The sequence below is a fragment of the Haemaphysalis longicornis genome, unplaced genomic scaffold (assembly GCF_048455015.1).
Source record: "Haemaphysalis longicornis isolate Haplotype H1 unplaced genomic scaffold, Haemaphysalis longicornis Haplotype H1 scaffold_6, whole genome shotgun sequence".
Taxonomy (NCBI): Eukaryota; Metazoa; Arthropoda; class Arachnida; order Ixodida; family Ixodidae; genus Haemaphysalis; species Haemaphysalis longicornis.
Window position 1 is genome coordinate 38650446 of NW_027526407.1, and position 20957 is coordinate 38671402.

The 20957-nt window shown below is 43.7% G+C and overlaps 1 protein-coding gene and 1 non-coding gene across 2 annotated transcripts; one reads left to right on the forward strand and one right to left on the reverse strand.

Annotated features, from left to right (window-relative positions):
* Positions 1 to 421: 421 nt before the first annotated feature.
* LOC144142977 (uncharacterized) lies at positions 422 to 19801 on the forward strand. Its single transcript, XM_077674802.1, has 6 exons — positions 422 to 550; positions 8323 to 8435; positions 13261 to 13353; positions 16402 to 16437; positions 16543 to 16608; positions 19709 to 19801. The coding sequence occupies exons 1-6, from the start codon at positions 436 to 438 to the stop codon at positions 19799 to 19801; spliced, it is 516 nt and encodes a 171-aa protein (XP_077530928.1). The 5' UTR covers positions 422 to 435.
* Trnat-cgu (transfer RNA threonine (anticodon CGU)) lies at positions 6438 to 6510 on the reverse strand. The gene has a single exon. It is a non-coding gene; the product is annotated as a tRNA-Thr (tRNA).
* Positions 19802 to 20957: the final 1156 nt, after the last annotated feature.

Genomic DNA, 20957 nt, shown 5'->3' on the forward strand with positions numbered 1-20957 from the left:
AACAACCGAAGGGAAAGAAATAAACGCCTCCCGTGGCCTGTATTGAAGCTGGGTCACTCGCGTCATGAATCCGTCGTTTATCCGATTGCTCCATTTCGACAAGGTCGAAGCGGTTTGGAAAACTTAGACTACAATCAAAGAATCCGTCACGAAAAAGCTTCTCCTCCTACTGTCGTCGTCGTTTGATGGAAACGTGCATGATTTTTGAACTTCGCTCGTTTAATCGCCGTTTAATATTTTTGCCTTATTCTGTGTGCACACGCCGAACGAGATCTCTTCGATAGCACACCTGAACCAACGCAGTTTGGCTCGTTCTTCGGGTATTTTTATTTCTTAATTTATACAGTTTCATTTACTCTTAAAAGCCGACACTTTCCGGCAGCCTGTACCGTTCCTTAATCGCAGCCTTGGGCACTCGACACAAAGAGACGTACAATGCAGCGTGCTACCAAGATCGCGAGAAGATTTATGGTTGAGGTGTGGAATCTCCGGTGTTCAGTCACCCTATGTGTGATTGCAGCATCCTTGGCTTGTCGTCCGCTCGATATGCGTAAGTTTTCCAACTCGTAGATGTGAATTATGAGATTTATTTGTTGTCAGAATAACGAGCGAAAAAGTTTCGATATCATATGGCGTTGAACTGGCGCTGAACTGTTCTAAATGCGGTTGTCAGCCACGCTTCACAAACACGTAAGTTGTTTTTAAGCACAGAGACCGTGCCACCAGGGAAATTGTAGAAGCCTTCCATATCCGGATTAAGGGTTCCGATTGTATAAGTCACCCGTCGCTGTGTATTTTAGATAAAGAAGTGCAACTTCTCAAGGAGAGGAGGTGGAGGATGAGGGAAAGGAGAAGAGAAACGGGAAGGGAATGGGGCGGTTGTTCTCTTGTACAGCCGTACGCATGTGCGAAGGGCACACGTGCTGGGTTGTTCGGTTTGGGGGTGGTATAAATGTGTTTTCGTTTTCAATAAAACTTCCAGTTAATAGTATGCGCCTGTGCCGTTCCCTTTCTCGTCCCTGTAAAAAAAATTTTGCGCTTAAGTTTCACTCATGGAAGAGGTGATGTCAGCGTCTTGCGGTGTTCCTTGAAGGCGAGTGTTTTGTGTGAGAATGTAGTTTCTGATGTCGGCTGCGGGGAGCCCAACCGCAACGCCAACGATTCGAAACATCGGTTTTTTGGGGGCCAGGATGTGCATGCGTAGCCTTGTGCCCGCGGGTCTTGCTCGATGGATTGTTTAAGGCGAGGAATTCCATCCATGCTTGAGGATGAAACCACCACCGTGCTGTTGGTAACCCTAAGGCCTTCATCTACTAACCCCAGTTGTTGTGGGTTGATGTTTGTGGTCAGAAAGTTCGCTATGGTGTTTGTGTTTACACTTTTCTGGCTGGTTGCATTGATAATCAATGCTGTCCTTGGTCTGGGAGTCTGGGGTTGCTTTTGGGATTGTTTATGATGTTTGAGTTTGTTTGCGTAGGTGTTCGAAGGAGTGGGTTGGGCTGTGGGGTTTTGCGTTGGTGCAGGTACAAGGTGTTGGTAACGTGAGGGTTGGGCAGCAGGAAAGGTTTGAACAGTTGGTGGTGGCTCAAAGGCCAAACGGTTGGGAGGGGGTTCTTTGGGAGGCAGGGAGGTGAGTCGAAAAGCGGGTTGGTTGGAGTGGGTGGGGTTGTTTTGGAGATTTCGCGTTGGCATGGCAGGAGTGGGAAGTAGGGGTTGTTTTCGGAGGAGTGTTTGAGGGCAGGGTTGAAGAAGGTGATGGGGTGCTATAGAATGTTGTGGGAGGGCTTGAAAGGAACCTGGTGAAGCGGGTGGGCTGGAGGGGTTTGGGGATTCAGGTGGTTGGGACGAGAGTGGTTCAGGAGGGGTTTGGGAAGAGACGAGTAGTCTACGATCGATGTCGGCGATCGTAGTATTTCTTCTGGGTCCTCTGCACATCTACAGCGTTCCTCCGTGCTTCTGTTCTGATATTGCGGCACACCACCTGCCGATCGACAGGTCGGCCGATATTGACGGGAGTGTCCAAACTGGCTGCGACGTCCAACTTCGGAATTTGCCCGTAAAGGACTTCGTACGGGGATTTCCCGTGGAAGATTGGAAGGACGTGTTGACCGAGTAAGCAGCGTACTGAACGTGCCTGTCCCAGTCGGCTTCCCCTGCTTTTCGGGTCTCCACGTACCGTGCCAGTCGTGTTTGAATTGGCTGGTTAGTTCTTTCTGTAAGGCCGTTAGCCTAGGGGTGGTAGGAGGACCCAAAATGGTGTTCGACTTCCGCTCCGCGAAGAAAAGAGCCAGCTGGCGGCTGCGGAAAGTCGCTGAGCGGTCTGATTTTAGCTTTTTGGGCATTCCATGTCTCCATTGAAAATCCGTTTTCAGGAATTTCATCACGTGACCTGCAGCTAGGGAGGGCACAGCGGCTACCTCGACGTATTTTGAGAGGTAGTCCACTGCGACAATGATATAGTGGTTTCAATCTGCCGTGGTTGTCAAAGTCCCCATGTGATCTATGCCAATGGTGTTGTATACTACCTCTGGAGGCGTGATAGGGCTGAGTAAGCCTGGCTGGCTTCCCGGAATTCCATTGTATCCCTGGCACACTTCAGAACTGGCTACTTAAGAGCGAATTTGTCTGTGCATCTTCGGCCACCAAAAGCGCTCCTGAACTTTCTGGAGAGTTCACGCTGGCTGATGTGTCCGCCCTCGGGGGAGTCATGAACAGCGCGCGAAATCTCACCCCTCAACACCGCAGGGATAGCAATGACGTGGCGTTCCTCAGTGCGACTTTTGGACCGCACGCAGCGATATAGTGTTCCGTTGCGAAGAACGATGTTAGGGTTTCCTGACGAGGTGCTCAGAACACCAGTCATCAAGGCCAGGTCGGGATCGCCACGCCGTGATTACTAACGTCTTCCTGCGCAAATAGGATCCAACTGTCCCCACGGCGAGACTGCGAGCATTCACCAGTGGGGTGACGTGAGAGCGCGTCAGCGAGCTGGTTCAGTGCCCCTGGGCGATGGCGTTGGGGGTACGTGTACCCTTTCAGAGTAATGGTCCACCTGGCGAACGTGTGCTTGAGATGGCGCTTGATGAACATCCCCGTCATTGCGGCGTTCTCCATCACCACCGTGAACTCGCGGCCGAACAAGTAATGCCATAACTTGTCGTCGACGCTCCAGACAACGGCGAGGCACTCCAATTCATTCTAGTGGTTATGCAACTCGGTATCGGACAGCTTCCGGCTAGCGTACACCACAATGCGTTCCTTGCCGGTTGTATCGCGCTGCATAACCACAGACCTGAGGCCAACCTGGCTGGCATTGGGGTGCACTTCTGTCCCCCAGACTTCTTGAAAATGGCTTAGCACCGGGCAACGGGTGAGCTACTCTGAGCATTCTAAATGCTTCTTGTTGAGCAGCACCCCAAACAAATCTCGCGTCTTTCTTTGTCAGTTCTGTAAGGGGGCAGCAGTATAAGCGAAAAGAGGGACGAATTTACGTGACCTCAAGGCAACGCCAAGAAATGATTGCACGTCTTTTAGGCAGGATGGCCTGGGGTTTTGAAATCAACAGCTTTCGTCTGTTAGGCTTCCGTGTTCTGGTTTTCGGTTTTCGCCGCCTTCCCAATATATATATATATATTTTTATATATATATATATATATATATATATATATATATATATATATATATATATATATATATATATATATATATATATATATATATATATATATAGTATAAGTTAAGAGTCGGATACACAGCAAGAACAATAACAAACAATGTTTACTTACGTAGCGGCAATGGGACTTGCCTTCATCAGAGTAAAGTTACATGATTACAAAGTTACAAAGTTACAAAGTAGAGTTACAAAGTTACCATAATCATGTAACTTTACTCTGATGAAGGCAAGTCCCATTGCCGCTACGTAAGTAAACATTGTTTGTTATTGTTCTTGCTGTGTATCCGACTCTTTACTTATACTATTTCTGCGCGCTTTGTGAGTTTATCTTTCTCTAGATTTATATATATATATATATATATATATATATATATATATATATATATATATATATATATATATATATATATATATATATATATATATATATATATATACAGGATTACAGTATATATATACAGGATTCCTGTATATATATATATATATATACAGGAATACAGGATTAGGCATTTTCGTGCATATACCTCATCCAAAGACTATGACCGTTCACTCTGCTCTGTACCTGGTCACCTAATTTCTTTTTCTTTTTTTTTCATTCCTTAGTGTCTAGCTTAATACTCGCCCTCATGCCTCCAACCTTTGCTTTTGGAATTCAATTTATTTATTTAATTTCTTTTTTTTTTACTCCGCGTGGTCTTGTGGCCCGTACGTCACTCTAACTTTATCTTTTCGTTTTTGAGTTTCAGGACAGGCCTGTACCAGGAATGTTGCCGTGGGTGACACGTGCCATTTCAGTTGCTGGGCCATTGCTTTTTCTTTTGTGTGTGGGTTTATGTGGTTTCCCTCCCTGTTTTTTTCTTTTTTTTATTTTTTTCTTGACCTAGTGAGTTTTCCCCCGTCTCTATCTTTTCTTTTGACCTGAGGCTTGCAGATAGTTTCTGATAAGGACCCCACCCTCACCGCCTGGTCTGCTTCCGGCGGTTCTGAGATCCTTTTCCTATACCCCGCGGCGGGTCAATAAGCACCCTCTCATCCTTTCTGTCCAAAAATTCCACGAATATCAACCACCAGCTGACTTCCGTGTGACCTACTTCGCGGCTTAAACTAGACAACCTTCCTGGCCCCTCAATCTCTCCCCCGACACACTCCGAAACCAATCAGCTTGCTCAATTTCCCTTCCATCTTTCCCTCTCCTTTCACCTGGGGTCCTACCCCTATATAAACCCTGCCTGCCAGGCGAGAGATTGCCCTGAGGAAAGCAAGTTCTCTTTGCTGAAACGTAGGCCACAATCGTGCTTTTACCTTGTTCGAAGTTTTTCTTCTTTTGTGTTCTCTACCATCTTCGAAGTTCTACTACTCCCTGGATTTTATATATATATATATATATATATATATATATATGGGATGGCAGTCAAGGAAACCTCGGAAAGCAAAGGGGATAATGCGGTAGTTCATAGAAGCAGATGAAGAATTTTTTAGATGCGGAGCATCTCTTGCTCGGAGGTATGTCCCGTGGCGTCGGAGTCCGCACTTACACTAACTACGCATGCGCAACTCTCCTCCTTCCTGCTCTCCAACAGCTGCGCGTTACTCTCTTCACTTCTCTCCTACCACTTATTTGGGTGTCTCCTGCGTTCTCTCTTCTGCTCTCGCGGCACATGCGCTACTCTCCTCCTCTAGTCTCCTCTCCTTCAAGTGTGAATATAAAGCGGGTAGAGTGCTGCGCACGTTCAGTGCAGCGCTTGCTTCGGTTGACTCCGGTGATCCTCCCGATGAAGTGGGATGGAAGCAACAGTCCCGTCAGTGAGCAGTGAGTGGGCTGACGCAAGCACGCGTCAGCATCAGCCCAAACACTAATAGCAACGTTACGTCCACTCAAGACAAAGCTGCGAAGCGAAGGGAACGCGACGCTGAACGCAAAGGCTTGAAGCGAGCGCGGACCCAGAACATCATCAGCGCGAAGCAGCTTCGAAGCGTCAACGTCGAGCAGTGGATCCTGAGTTTCGGCAACGTCAAGCAGCGTCAGTTCGAGAACGACGAGCGGCGGTACCGGAACTTCGACAACGTGAAGTGGAAGGCAAACGTACGAAGCGAGCGGCGGAACCGAACCTTAGAGAACGAAAAGCCGTTTCTAAACGTCAACAACGTCGACATTCCCATCGGGGGTTCCGTTGCGTTCCGTTGTGTTAGTAGTTGGGTTTGGGGGAAATGTAGGTGAACCCCGCGATGCTCCGCATCCTGCTCAGCTTTCCCCTCGGGAAGATGGGGTAATTTATAGTCGAAAAGAAAGTGGTGAAAAAATGCCCGCCGGGTGGGATCCTAACCCACGGCCTCCAGAATACCGGCCTGGCGCGATAACCACTATGCTACCGTCGGGTCGGTTTCCCCAACACGTTCTCGGGTATTTATGTTAAGGTATTTTTTGTTTCCTGTAATTAGGGGTGGTAGCCAGCGCCACTCGGACTATTCGGGGCGAAGGAGACCTTCTTTATAATCAACGGGCCGTGACTCGAGTGTCTACGACATGTCGAGAGTGGTCGACCAGCGTTTAACCCTCTTAAGCTACCTTTGGCACCGAGACTGCCAGAACAGAGGCCCTCGCTATGCATGTAGCGAATCAGAAAGGGGAAAAGTGGGGCTTGGCGAATGAAGACAGAATAAGGGTTGGCAGTCAAGAAAACCTCGGAAAGCAAAGGGGATAATGCGGTAGGTCATAGAAACAGATGAAGAATTTTTTACTCAGAAAGAAAGTAGTGAAAAAATACCCGCCGGGTGGGATCCGAACCCACGACCTCCAGAGTACGCGTCTGGTGCGATAACCACTACGCTACCGGCAGGGCTATTTGCCCTTCGCTTTGTAGTATATTAATGTTAAGGTATTTTGCTTCCTCCGCTTGGGGGTAGTAGTCAGTGCTGCTCGGACTGCCCCTCACCCCGAGTTGTTTGAGTGGCGCTCCTAAATTTCTTTGCAGAAACAGTAGCAACAATCGTCTACAGGACCAGAAAAACAATATGTTCTTTTCTATTCTCCTACGGTGACTTACGAATTGTCGCGTGCACCACAGTGCTAGAGGTGATGTCACTGACACCGTATCAAATAACTACCTACGCACATGGCATTGGCACTGCTGGAGTGGCTTCAGGGAAGCCGTTATATTCAAAGGAAACGCCATCTTTTGTCTCCTCTCTAAACACAAATCTCCGTGATGACTGGAGTACATGTGATAGCCGGTACGATCACGTATTTGCCTCGAATGTGTTCGCGCAACACGCGCCCTGTTTGTCGTGTCGATAAACTCGTTTCTTTGTGTAGCACCCTTCTACGCCAAATAAATAGTTGGAGTACCGTCACGAGGTTGGAGTACCGTCACAACTGCTTAACTTTTCTGTGTTGTTCACATATCCATGGCTTCACACTCATGTGTTTTATGTCATTCACAATCTATCGCAGACTTTATAAAAAGACACGATTATTGACGACATAAAAGTTCCTGAAGCATCACTGGCTGCAATTTTATATTACAACACCCACCAAACCTGTTCCCCGTAATAATGTAATAATTGTACAGCCAACGTTAGCATTAATCAGCAGTGGAATAAACACGAGGAAATAATTTATTTCGCTTAAAAAGAAACTGCAATTTCATTCTGTTCGTTACCGCGGTTATCTCAAATTTATTTACCATAGTTGTTTCTCTACTACGAATATAGCAGCGCGCACAATGGGCAGATAATAAGAACACCCATCATGCCAACTATCAAGCAATAAGTAAAAATATCAGCTACAGTAAATAAGCACTTCACACAAAAGCACCTAATACTATATAATATTTTGTAACGATGGTTACAATAAAAAAGGCAAACTGGGTTTATTAGACAAGGCGAACTTGTGCCCACAAGCAACGAGCCCTGGCTAGCCGCAACCGTCCAACAGTCTTCTTCCTCTTTCCCTTTCGTTCGGCGCGCACTCCTCGTCCTCTTCCTTGCTTTCGAGCACCGCCTAACGGACAAACGGGAAGGTACACCACTATGTACCTGGCGGGAAGTTCACACTGTACCACGGGAGATGCTGCAATATACACCTCGTATTAGTGCATGGTAATTTTCAGAATAAATAGAATGAAAAGTTACACATTCTACACTGCACACACGACTATGAACACAAAGTGCAAGTACGTGATGATTGTCGTGGTCACAAAAAAGCATTGGAGTTTAAACATGCTGGGAGAGTTTTCGATTTTTAATTCGAAAAAAGATACTGACTTATCGTTACCCGTCAGAGGGTATAACTTATTCCATTCATGGATAGCAACCGGGAAAAAAAGCTGTCTAAGCGGGTTATGATTATATTTATACTCCTCTATGGTGTTTGTATGTGCAGGTAGCTCGTGTTCGTAAGAATTGACTTTAAAATGTCAATTTGGTAATAATTATGCAGGTGTTTATGAAGAAGTTTTAAGCGCGCCTGTTTTCCTTGTGCTTCTGGCGTAAGAGTTTCGGAAATCGCGAGAAGGTTATTGTCAGAGCGTTTACGTTTATCTTTCCATTTAAACGTGAACACTCTTTGAGCAAGCCTCAGTTCTACGAAATGCGCGGTTAAATTGACGAATCCAAGTGTTAACACGTAGTAAATCTCTTTTCTCGTGCAGTTACTGTTAAGAGACTCACGGACGCCAGAGCAAACTTTGGTCGTATCATGAGAGAATGCAGCAAAGAAATGGCAATGCTGTTCAAGCTATCTTCAAGAGTCAGCATGACAAAGGTAAAGCGTCTATTCTTGTAGACTACTGCACGCTTTTGTTTTGCAACGTTCGCTATGTTTATGCCCGAGTTCCTGTTTTTATTGTTCCATTTTTTGTAACAATAGTCTTTGAGCACAATTATGTGCTTCGTTCAGTTTTGTGCTTTGGTTTATTAATTTTCTAATTTTGGTGGTTTGTATTAGTTTAACACATTTCTACCTAAATTTGTCAGCGTTACGAGTCTTGTGGATGTCCTGGATGGCATTTATTTATTTATTTATTTATTTATTTATTTATTTATTTATTTATTTATTTATTTATTTATTTATTTATTTATTTATTACAAGTACCTACATCGCCCATTGGGCGTTGTTGTAGGGTGGTTACAGTATTAAATGGTATACCAACAGCAAGCTATAACCAAACTAAAATCACACATAACATTATCCTAGAAAGCTCTAAACACTTACAGCACAGCTCTGCCAAAAAAGTAAAAACAGGGGAGCACAGCTAAAGCAGCAATGATACATATCCAAAATAAGCAATCAAATGAAGTACAAAGCAAACGTTAAACATACAGCTTATTTCATCAACTCAAAACGCTGTTTCAATGGCTGATAGGAAATTAAAATTGGAGAATATTGGTATTTCCAGCGCATTCCAGTCACTAATCGAGTTTGAAAGAAAGAGTATTTAAACACATTCAATAGACATGTATGTTTTCTAATTTTATATACGTGATCTTCCCTTTCCGAAATATAACTAGGTGACTTTAAATAGCGTTCTTTATTTATTCCAGTCTTTTTATGGTATATATTATAAAGAAATTTAGGTCTTTGAACTTTCCGTCGTCCACAAAGGGGTTTCCATTACAGGGCCTGAAGAATTTCAGAACTCTTTATTCTAAAATCATAATTACCTGTTACAAACGTGGCAGCCCTTTTTTGCACCCTATCCAACTTTTCTTTCAGTACATTAGTGAAAGGGTCCCAAGAAACATAACCATACTCTAGCATTGGGCGCACATTTGTAGTATACAGAGTTTTCTTGAGGGATTGCGGCGCGTCGTTAAAATTTCTTTGGAAAAAGTGAATTAAGTGCGAAGCCTTGGCTGTGATTAAATCTACGTGACTGGTTCAATCTAGTGTTTCCGTGAATGTAACCCCGAGATACGTAACTTGATCTACCTTTTCTACTGCGGAAGGATTTAAGTAATAAGTGCTGGATACTATCTTTTTGTTAGTAAATTGTACACGAAAATATTTCGTTAGGGTTAAACTCATTTTCCACTAGGCACACCAAGACACCATTTTATTGTGGTCAGACTGCAGTACTGTGGTGTCATTTTTGGTGTCACATCTATAGTACTAGATTAGATCAGGCCTACGGCAACACGGAAAGTCTCTTTGCTAAAAGGAGCTCCTGAAGTCAATGTGTCTCTATGAAGTCTTCTTTAGGAGCCTTTTCAAAGACGTATACACGAGCACACGGGAAGCTTTTCTGATTCGTTTAGTTTTCTTCAGAAAACCTATGACACTGCTCAGATTATCCAATATCTACTTCAAGCATTGCGGTCAGAGTATAACTTCCGGAAGCTCAAACTGTCCATCAAAGTAATTGTAGCTTAGGTAGCGAAACGAAGTCACACTTTCCTATCTTTCAATCAAAGTTTTGACTCTGACGGCTATTGTATAACGATTATTTCTTTCCAGGTTTGCATGGGCTTTTCATTAGCCAGCAACCTAATAAGAGCGGGCAATATGATATCGCTCGACAATTTCTGCTCATAGTTTCTATTGCGTGTGTGTTGGAGGGCTCCTTTACGTTCAGCACCTAATGTTCATGGTTTTCTCCAAGATCAAAGATGACAACACTGTGTTTTGTGCATTTCTTTGACATCCTTGGTACTGGTTGAGACATTATTGGTACTCCTCAATGGGCGTACTTTGTTGGAAAAGCGCTGAGTTTACCCAGGGCAACACTGCGTTGTTGGCAGTGAATGCTTCCCAAAAGCTGTTTATAATTTGATTTGCAAACGCTATTTTCTGTTTTTTTTATTTGGTATTGTTAAGAAGTGCCCTAAAAGACTTTTCAGTGCCAGGTTTACTTGTACTGGCTCGTTTTATTTTTTCCAAAATATTCAGCCATACTGTTTTATTACATACCACTCAAAACTCTTCCGTATTATGAGGACCTAATTCTTCTAAAAAGTACTTGAAAATACAAGGCCTCTCAAAAATATGTGAGCCAGTACGAAGTAACCTCACGGGTGTAAGACAATATTTTGTAAATGCAACCGGGTATCTGCGGGCAAAGTGCCGAAGAAAAAATAAATACGCCCATGATCAGAGATACTGAGATCAAAAAATATACTAAACAAGAAACTAATATTTTCTAATACAATTGTAAAGATGCTTTCGCACCAAATATAGTGCCGCAAGGTTTATAATTTTTTGACTAATACATACTATCACATAACCGTTTTAACACCCGCAACAACTTTTACATGTGATCGTACTCCCTTATCCCGACGATCAACAGAAAACAAAACGGCGTCCCAAACCCCACATTGCGGAAACGTGGAGCGAGAGCCTCTCTAAACTTCCCATTGCTGGCACGTTACTCAACACGGCATAATAAAGGCCCCGTTTCTACGACAGCCATGCAACATACGCATTCGGGTGACTCGAACTAAGGATGATAGCAGGGGTCATAAACTGATATCTGATCCAATAAATTCCGCTTTACCTTACATTTTTCATCTGCCATCTTCAGCAGGAACACGCAGCTTAACGTACACCGTGGAATTATTTAAAAGGACCCTGAAACATTTTGGCCGCACGCTTTCACCCTTTCCTTCGCGTATAGAAGCACTGCGAAAGCTACAGTTATGGCCAGCACGGACCGGTACTGCGTGATTTGTTCGTCGCACCGGATACACCTCCCGTTTCTGCTTTGTTTTGGTGCCTTTATTTTTAAAGTTGCTATCGAAAAGCGTTCACTGCTGCCACTGAAGGACAACCTGCCGACAGGCGCTACATGGCATCAGTGACGTATTTCGGACCGTCAAAAAACGTCGAGCCCGGGAAAAAGAAAAAATCTCATGAGGGAGTTTCCAACCCCCTTTATCTGATGGGCGTGAAGCAGTAATTCTTGACTGAGGTACTTTGCGACCCCTAATCTATGTACTAGGTGTGTTAGGTGACTACATTCTGCAAGCATTTAGGATTTTTTTTAAAGTTGCAGAAAGTGTTGCACGGTCCCTTTAAGGATATCGCGGGGGCGTCAACCTGCGGGTGGGTCAGCGCTGTATAAGGGTGGAAAGCGGCGAATCGAGCGAGAACAACCAGTCGCCGAACAGTCCCAAAAATGCAAGCATAGACTGCTTGGCTGTTGCCGCAAGCACGGCACTTCTTTCTGTTGCCCTGCGTAAACAAGGCGCACGCGAAATGGCTGACCACGCTAAGAAAAGAAGTCAGCAGGCTGATTTCCAGAAGAAAGAGACGTCACAGTGTTTGTGCTGGAAGAGCACTGGCGGGGTCGTTCTGCGAATACCAGTTGCTTTCGCTTGTTTTGCCGCTTCCCACCATGATAAGGCTATGACGCACCCGCCGGTGGACGCCTTTGCGATAATTTTTTTTAAATACGCTCGCATCCCGGTCGAAAAAAGGCAAGAAAAAGTTGTTTGGTTTGTTGTATTTTCGTGTGTCGTACTGTCGTCTTTTCGTATTCTTCTCATCTCATGATTCTGATGTTCTGTCGCGTGGGGTATTCCTGTCCTGATTTTATTGATAGGTCGCGCCGAATCCCTGTCTTGTCGCGATCCTGATGTTCCATCAGTAGTTTAACATGGTTTGAATGTTATTGCCCATTTTGAAGACTTCCGTAAATGGCAGTTCTGTTGAGACAACAAAATGTTTGTCGTTGAGAAAATTCCCTGTGTTGTTACGACAGAAATGGTTCTTGAAAAAACAGATGGCCTTGTCGTAACAATAGGACTTTGGTTGTCACAACAAGGTTTTGTCGTACGACAAGAATTCTTGTTCCGTTTCTGCGGTATTCCTGCTGTAATTTTAGACTGGTTTTACAAGAAGTATTTAGGATTATCTTTTCATCAAGTATTCTTTCTCAACCGTGGTCGTGGAGAGACGCTGTATATCTTGCAGAACATCTTCGGTAACTTTCAATGGTAGTAATAGCAACGGCTGCCCAGTATTTTAAAATTGATATTTGCCACGGGGAAAGGAGAATTGTGTCCAGTCAAGCGTCGGTAATTGAGGCAATGACATACAAGCTTAACACCAGGCTTGCGCGCCACGGCGATTTTTTACGGGATGAAGACCTCGTCTATTGCCGGTCCCGCTGCGGACTCGAGCTTGATGTTGCACGTAAACCTTCTTTACATTCTCCGCGATGCCACCTCAATCTGATCCAAAATAGCCGTAGTAAGCGGTATCGTCATTGATAGAGCAAAAAAACTGCACCTTAACAATTATTCGGTAGGATCAAAGGAGTGCAATTAGCTTCACGAAGTTTTGGAATGCAGAGTAGATTATGGATATTTTGACTAAAACTACGCACGCCACAAGGAATCTCAAGGCTTCTCAGTGCATTTAGGGTAACGTTTTGAATATGAAATCCAATTGTTGAAGTAATCAAATCGTTCAAGGTATTTATTTTCTATGAGCTCTTCTATCGGCCACACTGTTAACCCGAAAGCCTGCTGAAAGTAATCCTTTGTTGCTCTAAAAAGTACACAATATACAAATAGCAATACGCGGGAACAGCATCTGGAACTCTGAGTAGTTCTATCGTCCAACCATTCCTTTTCTTCTTTGCACCCAGAGAGTGTCAGTCATCTGTGCTGCGTACAACGACTGTGTGGAAGAAACGCAAGAAGAAATCGCTGGCGGAGCCGAAGACAAGCCGCGGGACATTGTAAGAACCTGGAGTGAGAAATGGGAGCAGGGTATTTGCATAACTTTCTTGAGAAATATTTTCACTTAGAAGAGCAAACCAGTAGGGTGCAAAGACGAAGGTGCCTGATCCGTCGGGACCCCCAATGACGTCCGATGACGATATCGACATCGAGCCATTCCTCCCTTCATCGCACTGCAGTGAACCAGGTGCGCCGTCCAAGTCCACTGGAAAATCCAAGAAACAAACAATCACAGCCCCTGAAAGTCACAATATAAGGACATACTTCTTTTCTTCTTAAATAGAAATAATCGATAAAGCAGTGTAATCTAATTGAACTGCTAGAGCCTTCCTACAAATTTAGATGATGTACACGAGATATTGGTCTCCAACCAGCAAAGTGTGCTGTGACTCCAAGAACATACTTAAATGTCAAACCAATTCCATGGTATTGAAAAATGCACGATGTGGCTGCATACATTCTTCGGGTGGCGTGGCCACTGTCGAAACACTGTCCTTGAGGCTGTCGCAGTTCTCAAAATAAAACTTAACCGGTTAATAGCGGTATGTTCCGCCTACAATCACCCTGATTACGGGCTGTTGAGCTCGGACTTTGGGGCTCTCATAGACCAGTTACCCTCACTATTTCTTTCAGTAGGGGACCTCAATGCAAACAACCCACTTTGGGGTTCTTCACAGAAAGTAGCCCGAGGTCGCCTCACTGAAAACTTTCTAAAAGCATCGGTAGCGTCTATGTCCAACAAATACAGATTACATGCCATAACTTGGGGCACAGCACTTATACCTTGACGTGGCTCTTGGCTCTGCAGCTCTCTTTCCATCTCTTGAGTCACTTGAATTCAAGTGACGTCGCATGGGCAATTTTTGCAGCTGTCGTTTAAAGCTTTGCTTTCAAACCACCTTCCCAGCGTGGATTGGAGACATTTTTTTCTCTCTTTTTTGCACCGCTTGGCTTGTGCCCCGTACGTACTATTCTTTATTTTTTGCTTTTGAGTTACAGAAAAGGCCTGTTCCAGGGATGTTGCTGTTGGCGACACGTGCCATTTCAGTTGTGTGGTTAGTGTGTCTGTGTGTGTGTGTGTGTGTGCGTGTGTGTGTGTGTGTGTGTGTGTGTGTGTGTGTGTGTGTGTGTGTGTGTGTGTGTGTGTGTGTGTGCGTACGTGCGTGTGTGCGTGTGTGTGCGTGCGTGCGTGCGTGTGGGTGTGCGTGCGTGTGTGTGTGTTTTGGTTGGTTTTTTATTGACCTAGTTATTTTTTCCCTTCACAAATATAAGGGTTGGCTGTAAAGAATGCCTCGGAAAGCAAAGGAGAGAAGGTGGTAGGGTATTGAAACAAAGAATTTTGAAGGACCGAAAGAAAGTGGAGAAAATTGCTGCAACCCGCAAGTGTAGGAAGCTTAATACCTTCACACACATACCCGACAAAAGGGAAACAGCCCGCCGGTAGCCTAGTGGTCATCGCACCAGACGCGTATTCTGGAAGTCGTTGCTTCGGATCGCACAAGAAGGGCATTTGTACTCCACTTTTTTCCTGTTTTACCAAATTCCTCATCTGTTTCTATAACCTACCACCCCCTCACGCTTTGCTTTCCTAGGCATATTGACTGCCAGCCCTTATTTCCGTCTTAATTCAACCAGCAGCTGATTTACCATCCTGATTCGCGATATATATATATATATATATATATATATATATATATATATATATATATATATATATATATATATATATATATATATATATATATATATATATATATATATATATATATATATATATATATATATATATATATATATATATATATATATATATATATATATATATATATAGTTAACGCACCGCACGCGTTATGCGGAGATGTGGGTTCGACTCCCGCTCCCGGAAAAACGGCGGATTTTTTCTCGACTTATATTTTCGCCTATTTATTACTGTATCAAAGAAACATGACGAACACACGTTATTCGGCACTATTAAATATTTCGGAAACAGCCGAATAGCACTGGCAATGACGACTGCAACCTTGATATATGTCCTTACAGAGTCCCTCGTCCCGTATCTTTCTGTTCTGCTACATGCATTACGAGGGCTCTGGCTCCAGCAGTTCGGATATGCCAATTGCTAACCCCGACCTCCGACCACGTCTTACGTGGCGGCCGCTGGAAAAAAGACGTTCTACGTCTCCCGCTGTGGTCGAGGGGCGGCGCTAGTTGGCCGGCCTCAGAGCACTTGTAAATATAAACCCCCCCTGTAAAGTCGAGAGAGGAGCCGCTACGGGGTAGCGTTTTGGTTAACGCACCGCACGCGTTATGCGGAGATGTGGGTTCGACTCCCGCTCCCGGAAAAACGGCGGATTTTTTCTCGACTTATATTTTCGCCTATTTATTACTGTGTCAAAGAAACATGACGAACATACGTTATTCGGCACTGTTAAATATTTCGGAAACAGCCGAATAGCACTGGCAATGACGACTGCAACCTTGATATATGTCCTTACAGAGTCCCTCGTCCCGTATCTTTCTGTTCTGCTATATATATATATATATATATATATATATATATATATATATATATATATATATATATATATATATATATATATATATATATATATATATATATATATATATATATTTATATATATATATATATATATATATTATATATATATATATATATATATATATATATATATATATATATATATATATATATATATATATATATATTCTTGACTGAGGTTTTCTAGACTGCCAACCCTTGTTTTCTGTCTTAATTACGAGCCCCTCATATCCTATTCTCATTGGCTATATATATATTCATAGGCGTGTGTTGTGTGCGTGTGCCCGCATGTAAGCCTATGTATATATATTAGGCGTTTGTTTCTGTGGGTCTGCAAGGGGGCGTTATGGAAACGGATCGTAAGAAGTTGGAGATGAGTCGCCTGCAGTCGGTAATTGTTTTAGTGACCTCTCCCCTTGCTATTGTGGCTGAAGTTGATCCAAATAATGCGCAATTGCATGAACCAACAAATCATACTTTTTTTCAGCTCCTCAAATGCGGTATAAAAGCCCTTCACAACAAGGTATTTGAAGTTTAATCGCCAGTACAAAATATTTCGCGGAATGAAAGTCCCTTCCTCACTACTTCATGCCGTTAATGGTGCATTTCATTTATGTTATTTGTGCAGAGCTCCCTATTCTACACTGCATTGAATGACACGGACGAGTATATGGAAGCTTTCCATGGAGCATTGGCAAGTATTTTAATTTCCGCTTAGGAGTCCTATGATCGCACATATGACACTTTAAAGATCCTGAGACGATTTTTGCACCATCCTTATATTTGATGTTTGGGAAGCTTTCACATTAACTTTGCTTTTTAGCAAAAAGCAGTTACCTTATAATTTTCTTGTTCTATACTATTATGCTGTTCTCATCACAAATTGCTCCATGATTTGATACTGCAAAGCTTCGTTGCCACGTTAATGCGTCACGATGGAGACATGTGCTTATTGGCCAACGTTTTAGGCATATCAGCGCCGCAATGCACCGAAGCAAACACTTTTTTGTAATTGGTGTTGCCTGCAAACACTTGCCATCCTGTTGCGTTCGTTTGCATCTATTTTTTCTTAACGTATCTTATACATATTCTTGCGAGGGGTTTCACCTGCCTTAGAGAAAGACTTGTGCATGCCACTGGTGGACCCCCCCGTTCTTGGTTCATGGCGCGCAGCCGAACGTGTAGTCTCGCAGAGCATAAATTAGAGCATAATTGTGAAACTGATCTGCATATATCGCTCAGTTCGAAAATATCACACCAGTTTACAAAATAACAAACTGCTTGCTGCAAAACGGCTTCGCTGCGTTTACGCTGCATTCTTCAGGACATTTCCCACACGTAGGATCTTGACGCCGCTCATGTTTTGCATCTATGTACCACCGCAACATAGTATTGCACCGGAGGAATCGTATACCTTTCGAATTTCGTCAGGCTGTTCCGTAGTAGGTGCATTGATTTCAGCGCACTTTGAGAAGATAACCCAAGATAGCATGTGCTTCAGGCTGCACATAAAGCACATCAAGCGCAGCGGTCTCAGTAATTCTGGAACTCATGTGTGCGCATACCTAACGGGACACAGTCATGTGCAAACAATAATAAAGAAAAGGTTTTTTCAAGAGTTGTACAAGGTCGGGCCGTTGGGCATCCATAGCTAGTGCTCGAACCATCAACAGCGTTAAAAACACGATGCTTCAGAATAAGAAAGAAGCGGTTTTCTTTTGCTTGGGATAACCCACTAATACTAATAAAAAATGGAAGTTCTACTGAAAGTAAAATTAGAGAGTTTGGCCTTGTGGTATTAGTTCTGGCCAGCTATCGTAGGGGAAGAAAAGGCGTGAAAAATGGGTGAAAGAGATGCAGATAGAGGAGAAATGTAAGAATGGCCATGCATGAAAGGTGCACATATTTATACAGTTCCTCAGTTATAGTTATTTGGTATGGGCCGTAACAACAATATTACTGCAAGAACACCACTGCGCCGTCATGTCAGCATTCCTTTGAATGTCTCGTGGGAATGCTGCGCGTGCTCCCAAGGACCCAGCAGTATTTCATCAAACAACACTACTAATATAACGGTGTGAACGCAACATTTGGAGTATCTATTTGGAACGATGCGGTGTTCGAACTGCCGTCCTTGATACGTCAGCAGACGCCCAGGTGCAGCACGACTTTTGGTTTCACAATATATTAACCACTACATTCCAGTTTACTGCTTCGGAGAGACAGGACCAAGATATGTTAGATATATCGACTAGACCAAAGCTTTTCTGTACGGTTCTGCGCAATAAAAAGGAGAACATGTACCGCTGTGCATTTGTGCAAAATAATATAATTGGGAGAGTTAACACACTTGGCACTACCTGAGTGCCAACTGAGGCAATTGTTTGAACCTGATTGGTAAAAGATATCGCACCGGCACAATAATACCTTATTGACAGTGTTAAGTTTCTTCTTCGCTAAAATATTCAAAATGTGCAATTTAGCTGGGCTCGTTACTATATTTTAAGCCTTTTTCATGGCAGTGTTTTATACAGCGAAGCCAAATTATAAATGCCAATCGCATAGTGATCTCTCTGTGCACTGAATGTTCAGTACGGAGCTGGACGCATTTGGCAGATTCATTCCTTGCTGTACGTAAGGAAATATGATTGGTTAAGCGGTGAATGAGCTAGGTTAGGACGGTTACTTTTGAGAAAAATGAATTGATCTCTGCCCTTTATTATTGCACAACGGCTTGGCATCCCTTTTAACAAGATGGGTGCGCTCCTTGTGTAATACGGTTGGAATATACAGAAAGAATATCAAGTGCATGTCGTGAAACGTCTAAACACGACCATTCACCATTTATCAGAAGCTAGGATTTTGTTTGGAACCACAGACATTTTGCGAAAATGTCGTTCGAGCAGTTGCCCCTGATGGCTTTAACCTTATTTGGTTTCATGGGCATCCCTAGAGAAACATCGCATTGCAACAACTTGAGCTTTCCCCTCCTTCAACCTGTATTGGCGGAAATTCCTCCTCCGACCTTGCCATTTTCTTGAAAACCTGACCGATTCCCTTCAGCCCTTTCTTATATTCTTACATATTACCCCCTCCCTTCTTTTGTCCCCGCTATTTTTAAAGGTTTATTGATGCCTTGTAGTGATGTGAAAAAAGTAGCAAATTGGAGCTACCGATGTTATGCATAAAAAAACGCCTATAGAAAAAACGTCTCACATTTTCTTAAAAATTAATTTCTAATTGGCAACAGCGCTGGCTGTTGTGTCCACAAGGATTATTCAGGAAAGGCTTAAAACGATCAGCGGAAATAAGGTTTATTCAAAGAGGAGTATGTTCCAGCTTAGGTTAAGGTTCCTGTGCCATTGGTACTTTTGGCGTGGAAATTGTGAAGGAGACGAACCCAATCATGATGCCATTTGATAGGCACGAGGGACCTAATCTAGGCTGCGCTAACAACGCATATTGGTCACATTGTTTTGGGGCCATTTCACAAGACGGTGCATGAAGGCTTTCTAGTAGTATTGCAAGCTAGCCTAGCATTGTTAAGATGTTGTGGGAGAGTGCAGCTTATGTTCTTCGCTTGAAGGTGTGCTATACGATGTAAGGGAGTACCACTAAAACGAAGACAAAGTAGTACTCACCGGATGAATGTCCGCAACCACACCATATGCCATGTTGCTTTCTCAAATATGTAATTTCTGCCAGTGCGGAAGGGCTTTAGAAAATGGCGTGGGAGAACAAGAGAAGTGCATTTGAGTGTGATTCACCGATACCTCACCACTTTCTGTTCACAGCTCTGCATTAACCAGACAGTACTCTTTGCAATGCCCCTGGAGAGCATCCACGACCTAATGGGGTTGATAATGCGCTTTGTGGCAACATTTTGAAGACTTCTAAATAAAAGTTGTTCACCAACCCTTCCTCGAAAGAGGTGGTGTTTCACGGTTCTTTACAGTTGTGTCCTGACAATCAGTTGGGGGCATTTTTCGGCCAGTTTAAGCGCAACTTCAACGAAATGTATTGATGCGCGGCCATTGAGAGCAACTGGCATACTAGCCGGTTTTTGGCCATCGAAGTTAATAGTGTGGGACCATTCAGAGCTACTCGGATTCTAACCGCGTTCCCCAGGCAGTTTCTTAACAACTCGCTTCATAAATTGGAAAAATACCGTGACATAGCTGCTTAGAGAACAAAATTGTCGTTATATCCTGCAATATATCTCCAGACATGACCCGATGCACTGATAGGGCACATAAAATGGGACGTTCGCAAAATGCTAGTAAAAACAGTAGCAAAGACATAATGGCGAGATTTACCGTTGTATGGGAAATGGTGGAAGCTTTGGTAAGCTGGTTTAGAGCTCCTCTTCAAAGCTGGATAGGATATTCAGCGACCACAGCGTTTTCAAAAACTGAAAGGTTTCAATGCGTTGATGATCATTCACGGCTTGGGAACTTTTATGAGGCATCTAAAAAATTGGTATGCACTTACGCGTCCCACTAAAAGGGCAACACGATATTCTTATTTTACTGTAAACAAAACAGGCTCTTATGCCCAGTACAGGTGTATGGTAGCTCACCTATCACCCCTTTATCAAGAGCGAGCTCCCGAAAGAGCGCAATACACCCCATGATGATGATGATGCGGAATTTTAGAGGCCCTACCTTCGTATCGGAATGTGGTTGTCAGCAACCGAGTTGCCTGTTTTATTCCACCTACTCGCCCTACTCTTAGCTAACCTAACCGATTTGTCTCCACCCATTTCTCCCACACTCCTGTTTTAATTTTCCCTTTTTTCGTCCCCCCCACCTCCCCAAGTATTCCTTCCACCGCTCTTCTGAATTATCATCTCTTCGGTTACTCTTCATACGTACCCATCTCTTCCCTACTTTTCCTCCAGCACCATTCAAGAGGCCTCTTCGTCACCTCTATGACCATGAAGTTGAGGCTCCCCCTCACCCTAAAACCCAGCCTCCGCCAACTCCGTTTTCCCATCGGCTTTCCGCGGCCGTATCTCGGGGCAGTTCCTGAGAATATGTTCTA

What these genes read in the sequence shown, in the direction of transcription:
- LOC144142977 (XM_077674802.1), top strand. Translation starts at nt 436, where the DNA reads ATGCAGCGTGCTACCAAGATCGCGAGAAGATTTATGGTTGAGGTGTGG. An exon ending in TTGTCGTCCGCTCGATATGC is followed by an intron (nt 551 to 8,322) that starts GTAAGTTTTCCA and finishes TTTCTCGTGCAG; the next exon opens with TTACTGTTAAGAGACTCACG. An exon ending in AAGCTTTCCATGGAGCATTG is followed by an intron (nt 16,609 to 19,708) that starts GCAAGTATTTTA and finishes TTCTGTTCACAG; the next exon opens with CTCTGCATTAACCAGACAGT.